Source organism: Papio anubis, chromosome 4 (genome assembly GCF_008728515.1).
Source record: "Papio anubis isolate 15944 chromosome 4, Panubis1.0, whole genome shotgun sequence".
Classification (NCBI taxonomy): Eukaryota; Metazoa; Chordata; class Mammalia; order Primates; family Cercopithecidae; genus Papio; species Papio anubis.
The window spans coordinates 142,808,205-142,826,843 of NC_044979.1; the positions used below are offsets into that span (position 1 = coordinate 142,808,205).

The 18,639-nt window shown below is 44.2% G+C and overlaps 1 protein-coding gene across 5 annotated transcripts in view; it reads left to right on the forward strand.

Moving 5' to 3' along the window:
- RBAK (RB associated KRAB zinc finger) overlaps positions 1–18,639 on the forward strand; it is a 47,500-nt gene that overhangs the window by 17,129 nt on the left and 11,732 nt on the right. For 3 of the 5 annotated variants that reach the window (XM_031664920.1, XM_031664919.1, XM_031664918.1), the window contains 2 exons: positions 8,930–8,988; positions 18,434–18,560. In XM_031664920.1, coding sequence (XP_031520780.1) covers positions 8,974–8,988; positions 18,434–18,560 — 142 coding nt within the window. In that variant the 5' untranslated portion in view covers positions 8,930–8,973. Of the gene's footprint in view, positions 1–5,576; positions 7,330–8,929; positions 8,989–18,433; positions 18,561–18,639 lie in introns of those variants that run through there. The other 2 variants (XM_017956577.3, XM_017956578.3) reach the window with 2 other exon arrangements.

Below are 18,639 nucleotides of genomic sequence, written 5' to 3' on the forward strand. Positions count from 1 at the left end.
TCACTTGAACTCGGGGTGCGGAGGTTGCAGCGAGTCAAGATCGCACCATTGCACTGCAGCCTGGGCAACAAGAGCAAAACTCCGTCTGAAAAAAAAGAAGCTGTGAGTGAGTCCCACACGGCTTCCTAGCGGGCTGCGGCTCTCCTGGGAGTCTCTCGCTCATGGGAAAGGCACAAACTGAACGAGGAAGCAGATCCCAGTGCTGTGGAAGTCCCATCGTTAGGAAGCTCTGCTTTTCTAGAGTTCAAATTTGCATTCATGACCCTTTAAACCGTCAGAGCTGGGTGGGTCTTTCTACAACAAAACAGTTTGCTGTCTCTCTCCTGGTTAAAAGGCTTTCAAAGATTAGAAGATCAATGTTCTGACGCCATTAAAATTTCTCTTTTGTGGAATGAAACGCTCTGATTTAACTCATCTTCAAGCCTGGTTTGCATATTCCTCTCTCTTCTGGCCACCTTGTCTAGACACACTACACTGAGGCAGTGCCCATCTTACATGATGTTGACACATTGTCAAAAAATGGGCAAACCAGGCACGGTGGCTCATGCCTGTAATCCTACCACTTTAAGAAGCCGAGGCAGACAGATCACCAGAGGTCAGAAGTTCGAGACCAGCCTGGCCAACATGTTGAAATCCGTCTCTACTAAAAATACAGAAAAAATTGGCTGGGCAGGGGAGTGCACATCTGTAATCCCAGCTACTTGGGAGGCTGAGGCAGGAGAATCACTTAAACCTGGAAGGCAGAGGTTGCAGTGAGCCGAGATTACGCCACTGCATTCCAGCCTGAGTGACAGAGCGAGACACCATCTCAAAAAAAAAAAAAAAAAAGGCTAGCCCAGATTTGGTCGGTCTGATACCTTCAGAAAAAAGCAAAACAGCCACCTCTGACCTTTTCTTTTCCTGCAATGATGCAGTTTCATACAACAATGGCTGTAGGTATGCTGCCGAAATATCATTCAGGTGAAACAGAAGGGCTTTCCTGGCCGGACACAGTGGTCACTCCTGTAATCCCAACACTTTGGTTGGCCAAGGTGGGAGGATTTGTTGCGGCCAGGAGTTCAAGGCTGCAGTGAGCTGTGATCCCACCACTGCATTCCAGGCTGGGCATCAGAGTGAGGCCTGTCTCTAAAAAACCCTTCGCTCCCCAAAAGGATTTGCAAATACCAGCCTTTCGGGATGACACGAAGGAACATTAAGATGCAGATGCTGGGACCCAGCCCTATTGATTGTAGTTCAGAAACTGAGGTGGGGCCTGATTTAACTCCCTCACTGGAATCCATTCAGGTTTGGAACTTTCTGGGTTGGACAGTGCAAGAGAGATCATAAAGCAAAGTCGCTGTGGACTGAAATGAGCAGACAAGGTTTTCTGAGCGTGGTGAAATATGATTTGGGCCTCACTTGGGAGGGCTGTGGCCAGGCCTTGAGTCCTCGGCTCAGTGGGACCTTCTGAAACAGCCTCCAAGCCGCGCCCCCGCTTCCTTTGCTGTTGGATGACCCCCTCCAGCGGCTTTGGTGCCGATGGGAATAAGTCGACCTGCAGCGGAAGTTCAGCCCGAGTCTCAGCCCAGCAGCCTCCCCGCACCTGACGGGGCTCTGGTCATGCTGCCGTCTCTGCGGTTCTCTGCGGAGTCATGGTTTCTGTACCTTGAAGAGAACTTCACCTTCTGGGACCCAGAAACCCTGGAAACCCTGAGGAAAAAAGCGAATGAAATTACTGAAGACAACTCTGTGTCGGGGAGATGGAAAAGAGGCTCTTTGGGTTTTTTTAATTTTTTTTTTATCTTTTTATTTTTTGAGACAGAGTCTCGCTCTTGTCCAGAGTGGATTGTAATGGCTCAATCTCGGCTCACTGCAACCTCTGCCTCCCACGTTCAAGCGGTTCTCGTGCCTCAGCCTCCAGAGCAGCTGGGACAATAGGCGCAAACCACCATGCCCAGCTAAGTTTTGTACTTGTAGTAGCCATGTTGCCCGGGCTGGTTTCGAACTCCTGGTCTCAAGCAATCCGCCTGCCTTGTCCTCCCAAAGTGCTAGGACTACAGGTACGAGCCGCCGTGCCCAGCCCTCACTGTATGGATTTTCTAAAAAAAAAAAAAAAAAAAAAAAAAAAAAAAGAGTAAATTTATCTTATTTGGCCAAAAGGTAAATTAACCTTTTCTCCTCTCCTTTTTTTTTTTTTTCTTTTTTTGAGATGGAGTCTTGCTCAGTCACCCAGGTTGGAGTGCAGTGGTGTGATCTTGGTTCACTGCAACCTCTGCCTCCTGGGTTCACACTGTTATCCTGCTTCAGCCTCCTGAGTACCTGGAACTACAGGTGCCCGCCACCATGCCCCGCTAATTTTTTTTTTTTTTTGTATTTTTTTTTTTTTTAGACGGAGTCTCGCTGTGTCGCCCGGGCTGGAGTGCAGTGGCCGGATCTCAGCTCACTGCAAGCTCCGCCTCCTGGGTTTACACCATTCTCCTGCCTCAGCTTCCCCAGTAGCTGGGACTACAGGCGCCCGCCAACTCACCCGGCTAGTTTTTTGTATTTTTTAGTAGAGACGGCGTTCACCGTGTTAGCCAGGATGGTCTCGATCACCTGACCTCGTGATCCGCCCGTTTCGGCCTCCCAAAGTGCTGGGATTACAGGCTTGAGCCTGGCCTTTTTTTTTGTATTTCTAGTAAAGATGGGGTTTCACTGTGTTAGTCAGGATGGTCTCCATCTCCTGACTTCATGATCCACCCGCCTCGGCCTCCCAAAGTGCTGGGAATACAGGCGTAAGCCACCGTGCCTGGCCTCTCCTCTCCTTTTTAAAGAGTATTTCCTTGATAAACCTTGTAATATAAATAATTTTTGTGCCTTTGATATGTATCTAAATCTTTTAAAAAGGTAAATGAACTTCTTGCCAACATTGCAACCCAGTTACAACCCAGGAATTTTTTTTTTTTTTTTTTTTGAGTCATAATCTCGCCTGTCACCCAGGCTGGAGTGCAGTGGTAAGATCTTGGCTCACTGCAACCTCCACTTCCCGGGTTCAAGCAATTCTCCCATCTCAACCTCCTGAGTAGCTGAGACTACAGGCACCTGCCACCATGCCTGGCTAATTTTTGTATTTTTATTAGAGACAGGGTTTTACCTTGTTGGTCTGGCTGATCTTGAACTCCTGACCTCAGGTGATCTACCTGCCTTGGCCTCTCAAAGTGCTGGGATTACAGGCCTGAGCCATGGCGCCCGGCCACAACCCAGGAATTTTTTTTTCTTAAGAGCCTGAGAGTCTTGTCTTTGAAATGTAAACCTCGAGGAAGATAGTGTCCCTATCCTCCTGTTGCCCAGGGAGTTTAGCCTAGGCACCTTGAGCTGTTACTACCTGCTCATCAAGGAGATATGAGAAGTTTTATTTTTTCATCAGATACAGGTAATTAACTAGCATGGATGGCCACCTTGATTTCCAGGTGAATTTAGAATGAGCGTTTAAAAATGCATAGCAGGCCAGGCACAGTGGCTCACACCTGTAATCCCAGCACGTTGTGAGAGGCTGAGACGGGCGAATCACTTGAAACCACACAGAAATCGAAAGAAGGAGTTTGAGTCCAGCCTAGCCAATATGGTGAAACTCTGTCTCTACTAAAATACCAGTATTAACTGGGCATGATGGCACATGTCTGTAATTCTAGCTACTCGGGAGGCGTAGGCACGATAATCACTTGAACCCAGGAGATGGATGTTACAGTGAGCCAAGATCACACCACTACACTCCAGCCTGGATGACAGAATGAGACCCTGTCTCAAAAAAAAAAAAAAAAAAAAAAAAATTGCATAGCGAGTCCTTTTACATGCGGATGAGTTACTGTTTATCTTGAGAGCATGTATGCAATGGATTGTATCTGCCGGGCTATATAAAAAGGAGGCTTTGGCCAGGCGCCATGGCTCACGCCTATAATTTCAGCACTTTGGGAGGCCTAGGCGGGCGAATTACAAGGTCAGGATTTCGAGGCCATCCTAGCTAGCATGACAAGACCCTGTCTCTACTAAAAATACAAAAAATTAGCCAGGTGTGTGGCACGCGCCTGTATTCCCAGTTACTTGGGAGGCTGAGGCAGGAGAATCACTTTAACGGGGGAGGCAGAGGTTGCAGTGAGCTGAGATTGTACCACTGCACTCCAGCCTGGGCAACAGAGTCAGACTCTGTATCAAAAAAAAAAGGAGGCTTTATTTCTCTTTGCATTTCATTAATGGATCACCTGTGATGGGCATCACAGTCTGGTTTAATGTTTATTCAATAATAAAATTGTTTTCTTTATTTTCTGAATTTGTGGAGAGACTATTCTAGGTTAACAGAAGAATTGATTGATTGATTGATTGATTGATGGAGTCTAGCTCTGTCGCCAGGCTGGAGTGTAGTGGTGTGATCTTGGCTCACTGCAATCTCTGCCTCTCGGGTTCAAGTGATTCCCCTGCCTCAGCCTCCCAAGTAGCTGGGACTACAGGGGCACACCAACACACCCAGCTAATTTTTTGTGTTTTAGTAGAGACGGGGTTTCACCATGTTGGCCAGGATGCTCTTGATCTCCTGACCTCATGATCCGCCCGCCTCGGCCTCCCAAAGTGCCGGGATTACAGGCATAAGCCGCTGTGCCTGGCCTCAGAAGAATTTATTTTTAGTCTTTTCCTTACCAGTTTTTATGAAACAACTGGGCAAGAACACTGTTAGATTTCACCAAAAAATTGTGATGAATCATTGTCCTTATGATCCCATTTTTGAAAATTGACATTTTAATTGTAAACCAAAAATAAAATTCTAACCCCAACTGACTGACCGGACTCCGCTGTTCGCCAACAGGATCCAAAATAAACATGAAAAACTAATTCAGGTCATGACGGGAAGGAGAGGGTCAGACATACCTTGTCATACTCTCCTCCCGTCAGAGTTTAGGCACAGCTGACCAACATTAGCATTAGAATACAGGTCATAAGACTGACAAAACAGGCTGTTTGTATCAGTAAGATACCCAACTCCAACAGACTCTGATATAGCACCACATGACAGATAGCAGTCCCTGAAGGAAATCATAGTATTTTACCCTATAATATATTTTCTTTGACACACTTTAAGATAGTCCTGCAAAACCATCTCTTCGGGGGAAATTTGCATTCTGTAGAGAATCTCCTTCCCTTACACTCTTCTGGAGAGTCTGACACCTTTTAAGATCCAATAAGAGATATTTATCATCTATTCTCTCTGAAGCCTGTTCTGAGGCTTCACCTACATAACAAGAACCTTGGTTTCCACAATCCTCATTATCTTAACTCAAGCTTTTCTTTTCTCTTTTCTTTTCCTCCTTCTTTTCTCTTCCTTCCTTCCTTCCTTCCTCTCTTTCTCTCTCTCTTTCTTTCTTTTCTTCTCTGTTGCCCAAGCTGGAGTGCAGTGGCACAATCATGGCTCACTGTAGCCTCAACTTCCCAGGCTCAAGCCATCCTCCCATCTGAGCCTCCTGACTAGCTGGGACTACAGGAAGGCACCACCAGACCTGGATAATTTTTTTTTTGTAGAGGTGGGGGTCTTGCTCTGTTGCCCAGGCTGTCCTTGAACTCGTGGCCTCAAGGGATCCTCCCAGCTCCCCCTCCCAAAATGCTGGGATTACAGGTATGAGCCACTGCAATGGCCCATTTCTTTATGTAGTCTTCCAGCTGTTCAGCCAATGCTTAACTCTGAACCAACTGCCAATCTTTGAATCTACTAGTGACCTGAAACCTTTTCCTGGCTGACCCAATGTATACCTCCCATGTATTGATTGATGTCTTTGCCTGTAACTGCTGTCTCCCTGAGATGTATAAAACCAAGCTGTAACCCAACCACTTTGGGCTCACGTTTTGCGGACCCCCTGAGGCTGTGTCACCAGCCATGGTCACTCAAACAGGCCCAGAATAAAACTCTTTACAGACTTCGACTCTTTTTGGTCAACATAACCTAACCCTAAACATAATCCTCCTGGGGAAGGTAAGATCACAGGCATCTCTTTTCTTCGTTCGATTTGTGTGTGTATTTCCTGATTTCTCTACAGTTTTTAGGCATTCGCTGTGTGATCTAGAAAAGCTATGGAGTCTCGCTCCGTCGCCAGGCTGGAGTGCAGTGGCATGATCTCGGCTCACTGCAACCTCCGCCTCCCGGGTTCTAGTGATTCTCCTGCCTCAACCTCCCGAGTAGGTGGGATTACAGGCACGCGCCACCACGCCCAGCTAATTTTTGTATTTTTAGTAGAGACAGAGTTTCACCATGTTGAGCAGGATGGTCTCTTATCTCTTTACCTCGCGATCCGCCGCCTCAGCCTCCCAAAGTGCTGGGATTACAGGCGTGAGCCACCGCGCCCGGCCACAAATTGTTTTCTTTTTCTTTCTTGGAAAGCATCGCTGAGCATTTATCCTGTCCTAGTATTTGAGTGAAACTTAATCTTAGCATTTCAGCGCAGTAACCATGATACACCCTTTCCTTTCCTTCTCCTTATGGGAAACTCGGTTCTAACCCAGAGGCTTTGGGCTCCAGGACCCAGTCAGGCAGCCCTGGACTTGACCCTAAAAGGGAATAAAGACAAATGCGAAGTTCAGTCCGGGGTTCAGGGCTGCCAAAGCTCATAGCCTGGAGCTTCTTACCCTTTAGGCGGGGTAGAGACATTTAAAACGGCCCCTAAACTTGGGGGGCGCATAGGCTCCTGGGAAATAGAGTCCGATACTTGTCCTGGGCCCAGCGGCGGGCCCTGGGAGGCGGACTTCCGGTGCAGTGCTGCGCGTGTGCACTTCTCCCTGTGTGCGTGTTCGCGCATGCGCGCTGCCCCCGCACTGCCCTCGCTTCCTGTGCGTCTTCAGGTCACCGCTTACTCTGGTTCCCAGGCTTTGGCCTCCAGTGGACGAGAATCGCGGAGCTTGCGGGGCTGGACGCTGACCGCCAGGGCCAGCACCTAGGCGGGCGCAGAGCTGTGCGGGGCAGGGTTCGCGCGTGCCGGGTGGAGGCTCGAGCGGGGACCCCGGAGCGTGAGCCCCGGAGCCGGCGGCGCTGGGGCCAGAGGGACCGGGCGGGAGGTGGCGGAGGCGAAAGGGCGGCGGGACCCGGGCCTGGCCCGTTTGTGTCCTTGGCGGCCTGGACCAGGCCGCTGCTGTACGGTGAGCCCCAGGGAGGAGGATCTGGGCCGCGGGAAGGACACTCGCCTGGATTTGCCCTGTAGGCCCGGCCGGGGCCCCTCGGGAGCAGAACAGCCTTGGTGAGGTTGAGAGGAGGGGACCTCGCGAGCAGACGTGCGACAGCAGGCCCGCCCCGGCTTCTTGGGAGCCGTGGGGCAGAGGCTGCGGAGCCCCAGGCGGGTAGGTCTTGGGTTTTCGGGCCTGGAGCGAGAAGGGCCTGGGTAAAGTCACCGTGCGTTGGGGACCTTAGAGTGTGGGGCAGGGGGAGGGTCCCGATCGCTTGCAGGAGAGACGCGTGTTTCGGTTTGAAGGCAGGGTCCGGCTGCACCGAACAGGCGCTGCATGGGAAGATCTGGGAGGACGAGGCTTACGGGGACGTGGAGGGTGTCCCCAGCCTCAGCTGCGGACGTCGTCTCCACTCCCCACTAACCCCTAATAGCCCTTCCTCCTCCTCTCCGTGCTCCAGATTTCGACCGCCTCTAAACGTCTGTCAGCACCTCTGTTCTCTCATTTAAGTGTCTGCTGATTCCCCCCTTAGATCTGCCCTGGAGAATGGTAGTAATGCAGGAACAGTCTGCAGGGATTCTCTCTTGCTGCCTCAGTTGCTAGGGGAAGAGGCTGGGCCTTAGCAGGTGGACGACTTGACCAGGTCACCGGCTTTGTGGGTAGAGGTGCTCATAGTAGAGCTCAGGAGTCTTATCTCCCAGGCCAGTGTTCTTTCTCCCGTATCCTAGTTTTCTTAATAGAAGATTATTAGGTGCAGCAATAACCAAATTCAGTTAGATAATTTAGAAACAAAACCATATTTTATACATATTCATTTCTGAGAGCTCACATACTCGATTCCTGTGGCTTTTTTTATTTTAAGCAGTTTAAAGAGACAATAAGGAAATGCGGGCGGATACAGTGGCTCACACCTGTAATCCCAGCACTTTGCGGGGCTAGGGCAAGAGTATCCCTTGAGACCAGGAGTTAGAGGAGTTAGAGACCAGCCTAGGCAACATAGGGAGACCCTGACTCTACAAAAAATACAAAAGTAGCCAGGCATGCTGGGACCTGTGGTCCCAACTACTCAGGAGGCTGAGGTGGGGAGGATCGATGGAGCCCAGGAGGTCGAGGCTGCAGTGAGCTGTGAATGCAACACTGCACTCCAGCCTGGGTGGTAGATTGAGACCCTGTCTCAACAAACCACAAAAATCACGAGCCGTATGATGGGATTTTTTTTTTCTTTTTGCATGATGGCAGACTATAAAAGGAGTCATGTTACCCATGAGAGTCTAACTCGTCTAATTACTACCTGATTATCTTAGAGTTACAAAGTTACAAGTGCATGCTTCCCCATCACTCGTGTGTGTGTGTGTGTGTGTGTGTGTGTGTGTTGAGACAGTGTCTCTCACCTAGTCTGGAGTGCAGCAGCGTGGTCTCGGCTTACTGCAACCTCCACCTCCCAGGTTCGAAGGATTCTTGTGCCTCTGCCTCCTGAGGGACTACAGGCATGTGACACTTCACAGCCTGGCTAGTGGCTTTGTTATTTTAAGTATTAGAGGGGTTTCTGTGCTGGCGAGGCAGGCGCTGATCACTTGTGAGGCCAAGTGAGACCAGCCACAACCAACATGGTGAAACCCTGTATCACTCTTTTAGGCCCTTCTGAGTGTTTGCAGGCTGAGTGTTCAGAGGGTGTTAGCCTATTGAGCTTTCTTTTGTGGTTCTTACACACGAGATTTCTGCCTTTGCAAGCCAGAGCACTTATGACTTCAATGACCTGCTTCTCCCCCTCTAGGTCTACCAGCCACAGTCTCTGCACGTTTCCAAGAGCAGCAGAAAATGAACACATTGCAGGTGAGTTTTCCTGCTTGTGTATATGTCCAACTACTTTATTTTATGATGCATTTTCAGAGATTTGTAAGAATTCATACTTCTTTTTTTTCTTTTTTTTGAGATGGGGTCTTGCTCTGTTGCCCAGGCTGCAGTGCAGTGGCATGACCTCGCTTCACTGCAACCTCCACCTCCTGGGTTCGAGCGATTCTCCTGCCTCAGCCTCCCAAGTAGCTGGGATTACAGGCATGCGCCACTATGCCCAGCTAATTTTTTGTATTTTTAGAAGAAACAGGGTTTCACCATGTTGGCCAGGCTGGTCTCAAACTCCTGACCTCAGGTGACCCCGCCTCAGCCTTCCAAAGTGCTGGGATTACAGGCATGAGCCACCGCGCCCAGCCAGGATTCATACTTTAAAATGGGAATGTGGAATTAGACATTACCCTGTAAAATGTAGTGAGTGTGGCAGATCAGCACCAAAAGTGATTTGTGAAGCTTGTATGTATGGGTAGTATATTTTAAGGCTGTTGAAATTGAGCCGCACCCAGGGCTGATATTCTTTGCAGTCATCACAAAAGGAAAATGCCGTTTGTATTAGTCCATTCTCACACTGTATAGAGAAATAACTGAGACTGGGTAATTTATAAAGAAAAGAGGTTGAATTGGCTCCCACCTGCAGGCTCTGTCATAGGAAGCGTGGCTGGGGAGGCCTCAGGACACTTACAGTCATGGAGAAGGCAAAGGGAAAGCAGATACAGCATCCATCACCAGAGCAGGAGGAAGAGGGAGCAGGAGGCGCTACACACTTTTAAACAACCACGTGTTGTGATAACTCACTCAGTATCAGGAGAACAGCACCAAGAGGGAAATTGCCCCCATGATCCAGTCACCTCCCACCAGGCCCCACCTCCAACATTGGGGAATACAATTGAACGTGAGATTTGGGCGGCGACACAAACCAAAACCATATCACCATCCGTGACATCGTTTGCATTGTCACCATCCGTGACATCATTTGCATTGATTATAAGGAGAAACCAATTTTGTTACTTGTGGATTTAAAATATTTTCTAGGACTTGGAAAAATTTCTTCATTCAAGTTGATATAATTATGGATAGCTTTCCTGATAACAACCATTAAATTACCGTAACTTATGGCTTATTCTTGGTGCTTAGGTAAGCAGAGGGCCTGCTGCCCAAGGAGAACTTGGTGCATATCATTTTTCCAGGGATGGAAATACTGTGGTCCAAGTAGACAGAATTCTGTTTTTACTCTTGAGTCCTAGATCATGGAGGGAATGAATGACGTGGTCATTCTTCAAATACTTGTTCTTCTTTTTGTTTGGGTTGCACAGCAGCAATATAGTTACTCTCTTGTGAAGATTTCCTCATTTCTGTTTCTCATTTCAGTTCTCAGTGTTTTAGTTTTGTCCTTTTCACGTTGCTGAGTCAGTCAGTAAACATTACCGGTGATTTAATTGCAGTCAAATCCAGTGGGCATTTCCTAGCCCTACCTCACAGGACCCTTTGTCTGCCTTTGACATCTGTTACTTCCAAACTGATATTTCTCCATGGAGTCTCTCTTTTCTTGGCATTTAAAATGATTCATCTGTAAGTATTTATTTGTCTTTAAATGATGAAGTCTGTTTTGTTTTGTTTCCTTTTTTTCTTTTCTCCTTTTTTTTTTTTTTTTTTTGAGATAGTCTCACTCTGTTGCCCAGGCTGAAGTGCAGTGGCGTGATCTCGGCTCACTGCAAGCTCCGCCTCCTGGGTTCACGCCATTCTCCTGCCTCACCCTCCTGAGTAGCTGGGACTACAGGCACCCACCACCGTGCCCAGCTAATATTTTGTATTTTTAATAGAGACGGGGTTTCACCATGGTCTTGATCTCCTGACCTCATGATCTGCCCGCCTCCGCCTCCCAAAGTGCTGGGATTACAGGCGTGAGCCACTATGCCCGGCCTTCTTTTTTTCTTTTTTTGAGATAGGGTCTTGCTCTGTCACCCATGCTGGAGTGTAGAGACGTTCTCACAACTCACTGCAGCCTCAATCTCCTGGGCTCACACGATCCTCCTGCCTCAGCCTCCCGCGTAGCTGGGACTACAGGTGCACGCTGCCACACCCAGCTAATTTTTTTGTATTTTAGTAGAGACTGCGTTTCACCGTGTCACCCTGAGGCTGGTCTCGAACTCCTGAGCTCAGGCAATCTGCCCGCCTCGGCCTCCCAAAGTACTAGGATTGCAGGCGTGAGCCACTGCTCCCAGCCTAGAGATGTATTCTCACTGTATTGCTCAGGCTGGTCTCAAACTCCTGGCCTCAAGCAATCCTTTCACTTTGGCCTCCCAAAGTGCTATAAGATTACAGGTGTAAGCCACCACACCTGGCCAATAAGGAATCTTTTTAAAAGGGGCTAGGAATAACCCATAATACTCCCTTTCTTAATACATGTGGCAGTTGAGTTAAATCTTTCAATAGTTCCCATAGTATGTCTCTTGCATGCTCATTGTTTTGAAGAAACTGAGTTGGTTATCCTCAGTTTAGATTGTGTTTCACCTTTAGCACATTTAAAAAAAAACATCTTGTATGCCTTGTAAAATTGGTAGTTTGATCTGGAAGTCTAATCAGGTTTATGTTCAATTCTTTTCACACAGCTGTACCATACGTGGCATTTGTCTACTTCTGGAGGCACGTGTTACCTTCTTTGTTTTTGTGAACTTAAGAACTATCGACTGTTGATTATTGCTGTGATTTACTAGTTCATTAGGGGAGGCAAAATGGTGATCTGCTAATTCTACCATTTCTTTATTTACTAGCCAAAATAACTTTCTTTTCTTTTCTTGTTTTGGAAACAGAGTCGCACTATGTTACCCAGGCTGGCACGTTTATGGCTCACTGCAGCCTCAAACTTCTGTGCTCAAGTGATCCTCCCACTTCAGCCTCCCAAGTAGCTGAAAGTATAGTCATGTGCCACAATGCCCAGCTAATTTTTTAATTTTTAGTAGAGACAGGTTTCGCTATGTTGCCCAGGCTGGTCCTGAACTCCTGGGCTCAAGTGATCCTCTTCTTTAACCTCCCAGTGTTGGGATTATAGGCCTGAGCCATCACAGCTGGCCTAGAATAATTTTCTGAAGATAAATTTCTATTCTCTATTTGGTTATGTAATTCATGCAGGAAAGACAGTTTCTAAAATATTGAGTAGGCTTCTAAGCAGGAAGGTTTTTTTGTTTTGTTACCATTATGAGCTCATGGGTTTAAACAGATAGTAAATATTTCAGTACATCGAAGTTGTGATTCTTTTAGAAAATTAAATGGCTCCATCTTTGGCCAGATGGAATCCCTTTAAGTTGGTTTCTGAGTCCTTTTGAAATATATTTGATATATTTGATAGCAAATATATACATATAATATGTATTTGATAGCATTATTTTCTGTTCAGCATTTCGTTTCGAAATCATTTCAAATTTTCAGAAAAATTGCAAGGATTTTACAAAGAAATACCAGATACTTCCTTTTGTTCAGATACTTCATTCTTAACATTTTCCCACATTAATCATTTATATGGATATATACATATATGTGTGTATATGTATTTATATTTTTTTTTCTGAACTATTTGAGAGTGTCATGTCTCTTTACCCTATAAAGTTTTACATTATATCTCATAAAATCAAGAACATTCTATTAAATATCCATAGCACGGTAATTGAATTCAGGAAATTTGTCATTGATTTAATACTTTTATCTTAACTATAGTTCATTTTCCAGTTTTTGCCAATTTCCCAATAATTTCCTTAATAGCAATTTTTAATTTTTGGTAGAAGATTCAGTCTAGGACTGTCAATTGCCTTTAGTTTTCATGCTTTTTAAGTCTGTTTAATATGGATTTGTTCCTCAGTGCCATTATAAATTTAAGAATACAGGCCAGTGATTTTATAGAAGTCTTTAAATTTAGGTTTCCCTGATCTTTCTTCATGATTAGATTTAGATTGTGAATTTTTGTCTGGAATGCTACATGGAACCTCTTAAATTTATGGCGTAGAATAGGATCTGTCTTGGGAAAATTCTACGCATCTTGAGAAGATGGCTTGTTCTGCTCTGGTTGGGTAGAGTGTTTGATAAATGTTAATGAGATCAAGTTGGTTGGTTGTGTTGTTGAGGTGTACTATATCCTTGTTGATTGTGTGCCTATTTGTATCAATTGTCAGGGAGAGGGGACTGAAATCTCCTGCTGTAATTGTGGTTCTGTTTCTCTTTGCAATTTTACCACTTTTTGCTTTATGTGTTATATTAGATACATAAATGTTCAAGGTTGTTATGTCCTGTTGATTAATAAACCACTTTGTAAAATGGCCTTCCTTATCCCTGCTAATATTCCAGGCTGTGAAATGTACTTTGTTATTTATGTAGCATTCTTTTTAATAATACATGCATGGTATATCTTATTCCATCCTTTTACTTTTAACGTATTTGCATCTTTATATATAAAGTATTATTTCTTATAGGCAGCAAGATTTAGATCTTGCTTGTTTTCATCAGTCTATTTCTGTCTCATAATTGGGGATGTATAGACTGTTTACATGTAATGTGATTATTGATAAAACTAGTTAGGTTATAGTCCATTGTCTTTGCTTTCTTTTAGTCTCATCTTCTTTGTTTCTTTTTAAAATGTCTTTGTTTGTCTTCCTTCCTTTTGATTAACTGAGAATGTTTTATGATTCTACTTTTATGTCTTCTGTTGGGTTTTTAGCTGTCACACTGTTTTGTTATTTTAGTGAGTTAGAATTTATAGTGTGCAACTTTAATTATCATAGTTTATTCTTAAGTAATGTACCATTTTTCTTAGAGTAAGAGAAACTTAACAATAGGATACTTCCATTTCTCTCCTCTTGGTCTGTACACCATTGTTCATTTTATTTTTACAGGTGGTATCAGTGCCACACAGAATCTATTACATTGTTGTTAATTAAACTGTTATCTTTTATTTGTTTGTTTGTTTGTTTATTTATTTATTTTGAGACAGAGTCTCACTCTGTCCCCCATGCTGGAGTGCAGGGGTGTGATCTCGGCTCACTGTAACCTCTGCCTCCTGGGTTCAAGTGATTCTCCTGCCTCAGCCTCCCGGGTAGCTGGGACTACAGACACCCACAACCATACCTGGCTAATTTTTATATTTTTAGTAGAGACGAGGTTTCGCAATGTTGGCCAGGCTGGTCGCAAACTCCTGACCTCAGGTGACCTGTCTGCCTCAGCCTCCCAAAGTGCTGGGATTACAGATGTGAGCCACCACACCCGACCCAGTTATCTTTTAAAGAGATTTAAATAATGAAAGAAAATACGCAGTTACCATTTCTGGTACTCTTCATTCCTTTGTGTAAATCTAAATTTTTATTTGCTGTCATTTTACTTCTGCCTGAAGGACTTTCTTTAACATTTCTTCTAGTTGATGATGAATTCTTGTATGTCTGCAAATGTCTTCATTGTCTTTCCTTTTAAAGGTGTTTTTGCTGGATTTTTCTCCACAGTGCTTTAAATATGTTTCTCTATCGTCTTCCTGCTTACATTTTTTTCTAAGAGAAATCTGATGTCATACTCATCTTTGTTCCCCTGTATATAACATGTCTTTTTGTCTTCCCTCCCTTATTGTTTTAAACTTTTTATCATTAGTTTTGGGCAATTTGATTGCAATATGTCATGGTATCATTTTTTTCATGTTTCTGTTTTGGGGATCATTGAACTTCTTGGATCTTGGGTTTATGGTGTCATCACTTTGGGAACATTTTTATCATTTTTTCTTCAAATATCCACCACCTCCCCTCCATTGATTCTTGTTGCCTGTATATTAGGCCACTTGAAATTTTCCCACAACAGACTGTTGCTCTTTATTTGCTTTTAATTGTTTGTTCTGTTTCATTTTATGTAACTTCTGTTGCTATCTTTATATTCACTAATGTCTTTTTTCCACGATGCTGTTAATCTTGTCCAGTTTAATTTTCATCTCAGATATTCTAGTTTCTATCTGTAGAAGGTTCACATGGGTCTTTTTTACATCTTGCCTGTCTCAATTTTTTTGAACATTTGGAATAGAATGATGAACTCTCTCAGTGCTCTGTGCCAGTTGTAAACTCTGTGTCAATTCTGGGCCAGTTTTGATGGACTGATTCTTTTCTTCCTTATGGGTTGCAATTTCCTGCCCATTTTCCCATCTTGCAACTCTTTCTCCTCACATCTGCCTCTGTTCTTCTTCCCTGCTCCGTGGCCTGGAAATGCTCAAGGCAGAAGTTGATTGGTTCACCTTGTTTATTTCCCATCACTCATAGATAACTCTACTGCCTGATAGTCAGTGCCTTGAAAACCATTGCTTCAGCCCAGGCGTGGTGGCTCATACCTGTAATCACAGCACTTTGGGAGGCCGAGGCAGGTGGATCATGAGGTCAGGAGTTCAAGACCAGCCTGGCCAACATGGTGAAGCCCCATCTCTACTAAAAGTACAAAAATTAGCTAGGCGTGCTAGTGCACACCCGTAATCCCAGCTACTCGGGAGGCTGAGGCAGGAGAATCACTGGAACCCGGGAGACGGAGGTTGCAGTGAGCCAAGATTGTGCCGTATCACTCTAGTCTGGAAGACAAGAGTGAGACTTCGCCAAAAAAAAAAAAAATTGCTTCATATATGTTCTCCATTTTATGTTTCTTTCTGTTTTTGTTTTTTTGTTGTTGTTCTTTGGTATGTGCTGTTTCAGGTTAGAGGGTATATCCAGTACCTGTTAGTTTATCACAACTGAGAGCAGAAGTCCTAATGTCTCTCTCTATATATTTTTTCTAATATACGTATTTTTTTCTTCGTAGAGATAGGGTCTTGCTATGTTGCCAAGACTGGTCTCAAACTCCTGGCCTCAATCAGTCCTTCTGCCTCAGCTTTCCAGAGTGCTGGGATTACAGGCATGAGCTACCGCACCTGGCCTGGATCCAGTTTTATCCATGTCCAAATGTTTTTTTTCCCTGAGCTGTTTTTGATTTTCTTCCACCTCATATGAACTGTAGTGTCAGTTTATCTAGTTCCAGGAAAAAGCTTTTTGGTATTTTTATTGGGATTGCATATTTATAAAGTAATTTAGGGTAACTGATTAAGTTGACCTTAATAATACAACTAATTTTTTTTTTTTTTTTTTGGATTTTTAATAGAGATGGAGTTTCACCATGTTGACCAGGCTGGTCTCAAACTCCCGACCTCAGGTGATCTGCCTGTCTCGGCCTCCCAAAGTTTTGGGGTTATAGGCGTGAGCCACCATGCCTAAGCACTTTTACTTTTTCTTATATTCCTCTATTGTTTTCTCTTCTCTAATTGTAGATAGTGAGCATTTTATTAATACCTTGTTCTTGATCTTAGTGGGAAGGTATGTCGTTTTTCCCTGTTAAGTAAAATCTTGACTTTTGGACCGAGAAGACTGAGGTGTAAATTTTGTGTGTGTGTGTGTGTGTGTACACGCAAACTGTATATATGTGCTTGTGTGTAATTGAAATACGTATGTCACATATATATCATATGTACTATTGCATATTAGGGTACAATAGTTATATTTGTGTATATACATAATATTGATGTTAATGAAGTTTCTATTTTCTTTAGTTTGTTTTTTTAAATCAGCTTTTTCTGTCAAGCTTTTTCAAGTATCTTTGTGGATACAAGACTTTTCTTCTTTGCTGTGTTATAGTGGCTTGTCATATTAATAGATTTCCAAATATTAAACTAGTCAAATGGGAATAAGTCCCATTTGGCTGTTGTATATTATGTTTTTAAACTGGTACTAGATTTTGTTTGGTTATGTTTCATTTTGGGTATTTGTATTGATGTAAGTGGTATTGGCATGTAATTTTATGTTGTTTATTGGTTGATCAGTCTTCTAACCCCTACTGCCTCCTTACATTCTGGACTAACTTAACCCAGAAGGTTATAGCTCTCTCTCAGTGATTTTATCAGCTCCTGTGGCCTGCCTATGGATAAGCTTGGGTGTCCTGCTTTAGTTTCTAAGCCCAGCAGCCTAGTGGCTCTGCCTCTGCTATATCTTGGGATCTACCTGGTCCTAGCTGTATCACTGGGTTTGAACCCCTTGTTGATATGTTCTTTATAAATAATAGGATAATGCAACATGCTTACTGGGCACTTTCTTTTTCTAAACTACAAGTTTGGGCAGGGCATGCTGGCTCAAGCCTGTAATCCCAACACTTTGGGAGACCAAGGCAGTTGGATTGCTGGAGCCCAGGAGTTTTGTATTTTTCCTTTTTTTTTTTTTTTTTTTTTTTTTTTTTTTGATAAGGTCTCGCTCTGTTGCCTAGGCTGGAGTGCGATGTTGCGTTCACAGCTCACTGAAGCCTTGACCTCCCAGGCTCAAGCGATCCTCCTGCCTTTGCCTCCCAAGTAGCTGGAACTACAGGCATGTGCCATGATGTCCAGCCAATTTTTTTAAAAATTTTTATTTTTAGCAGAGATGAGGTCTTACTGTGTTGCCCAAGCTGGTTTCGAACTCCTGAGCTCAAACAATCTTCCCACCTCAGCCTCCCAAAGTGCTAGGATTATAGGCATGAGTCACCATGCCCAGCCCCAACCTCTTAAAAATTGAAGCTGCTTCATGTTTGCCATTGGTACTTTTTACACCTCATCATATTCTTCCCCTTCATCCCATAGAATACACAGTGCATCTTTAAGGACTTCCAGTTAACTGAGTCTGAAGCCTAATATGATGGCATAAAGTTAAAATAATTTGATTCTCTTTTTTTAAATCATTCTGCACCTTGTCTGCATTACTCTAATAACAGCTTTGGGCATTCATTCATTTAACGAATACTTATTGCTGTAAGATTGAGATGTTTGAGATAAAACTCTGCCATGCAGATAGCCAGAGGCCACTGGCCATGAGAATAAAAGAGCCAGAAGAACAAGGAGTTGAAACTAGGTGAGAGCCCCAGAGCAGTGAGTTAGGAAGAAGAAGACCAGGAACTGAGTGGTGGACGCTCCAACATGAAGAGGTCCAGGAGAAGGGGAGGGTCTGGCAGCAAAGAAGACTAAAAGAAGTGACCAGGAGTAAAATGCATATGTTTGTTTACATGTTTATCTCCTTATTAGGTTGTCCACTTTTTGAGAGCAGGCATGATGTTTCACTCATATCCCCAAAACTCAGTTCAGTTTCAAAATAGGAGTTCAGTTGTGTTTGGGGTTTTTGTTTTTGTGGGTAATATATATTTTATATATATGTGTGTGTGTGTGTACATATACACACGTATGTATACGTGTATATACATGATCCCAAAGGATATATGTTTCCAATATGATTTCCAATATGATTTCCCTTCCATAATCCGTAACATAAAATAAGGTATACAATGTTCATGGTTAACTTTACCAGTGAGCTTTGTAAAATGTTATCCCCCCATCCCTTTTCCATATTTCCCAATTCTGATCATGTTGCCATTACAGGGGCCAGTGTCATTCAAAGATGTGGCTGTGGATTTCACCCAGGAGGAGTGGCAGCAACTGGACCCTGATGAGAAGATAACATACAGGGATGTGATGTTGGAGAACTATAGCCATCTAGTTTCTGTGGGTGAGGATAGCTTGCTTTCTGAATGCTCTCAGTTGAATGGGGTTTTATCCTTGAATTTGAAGAAATAAGTGATGACACC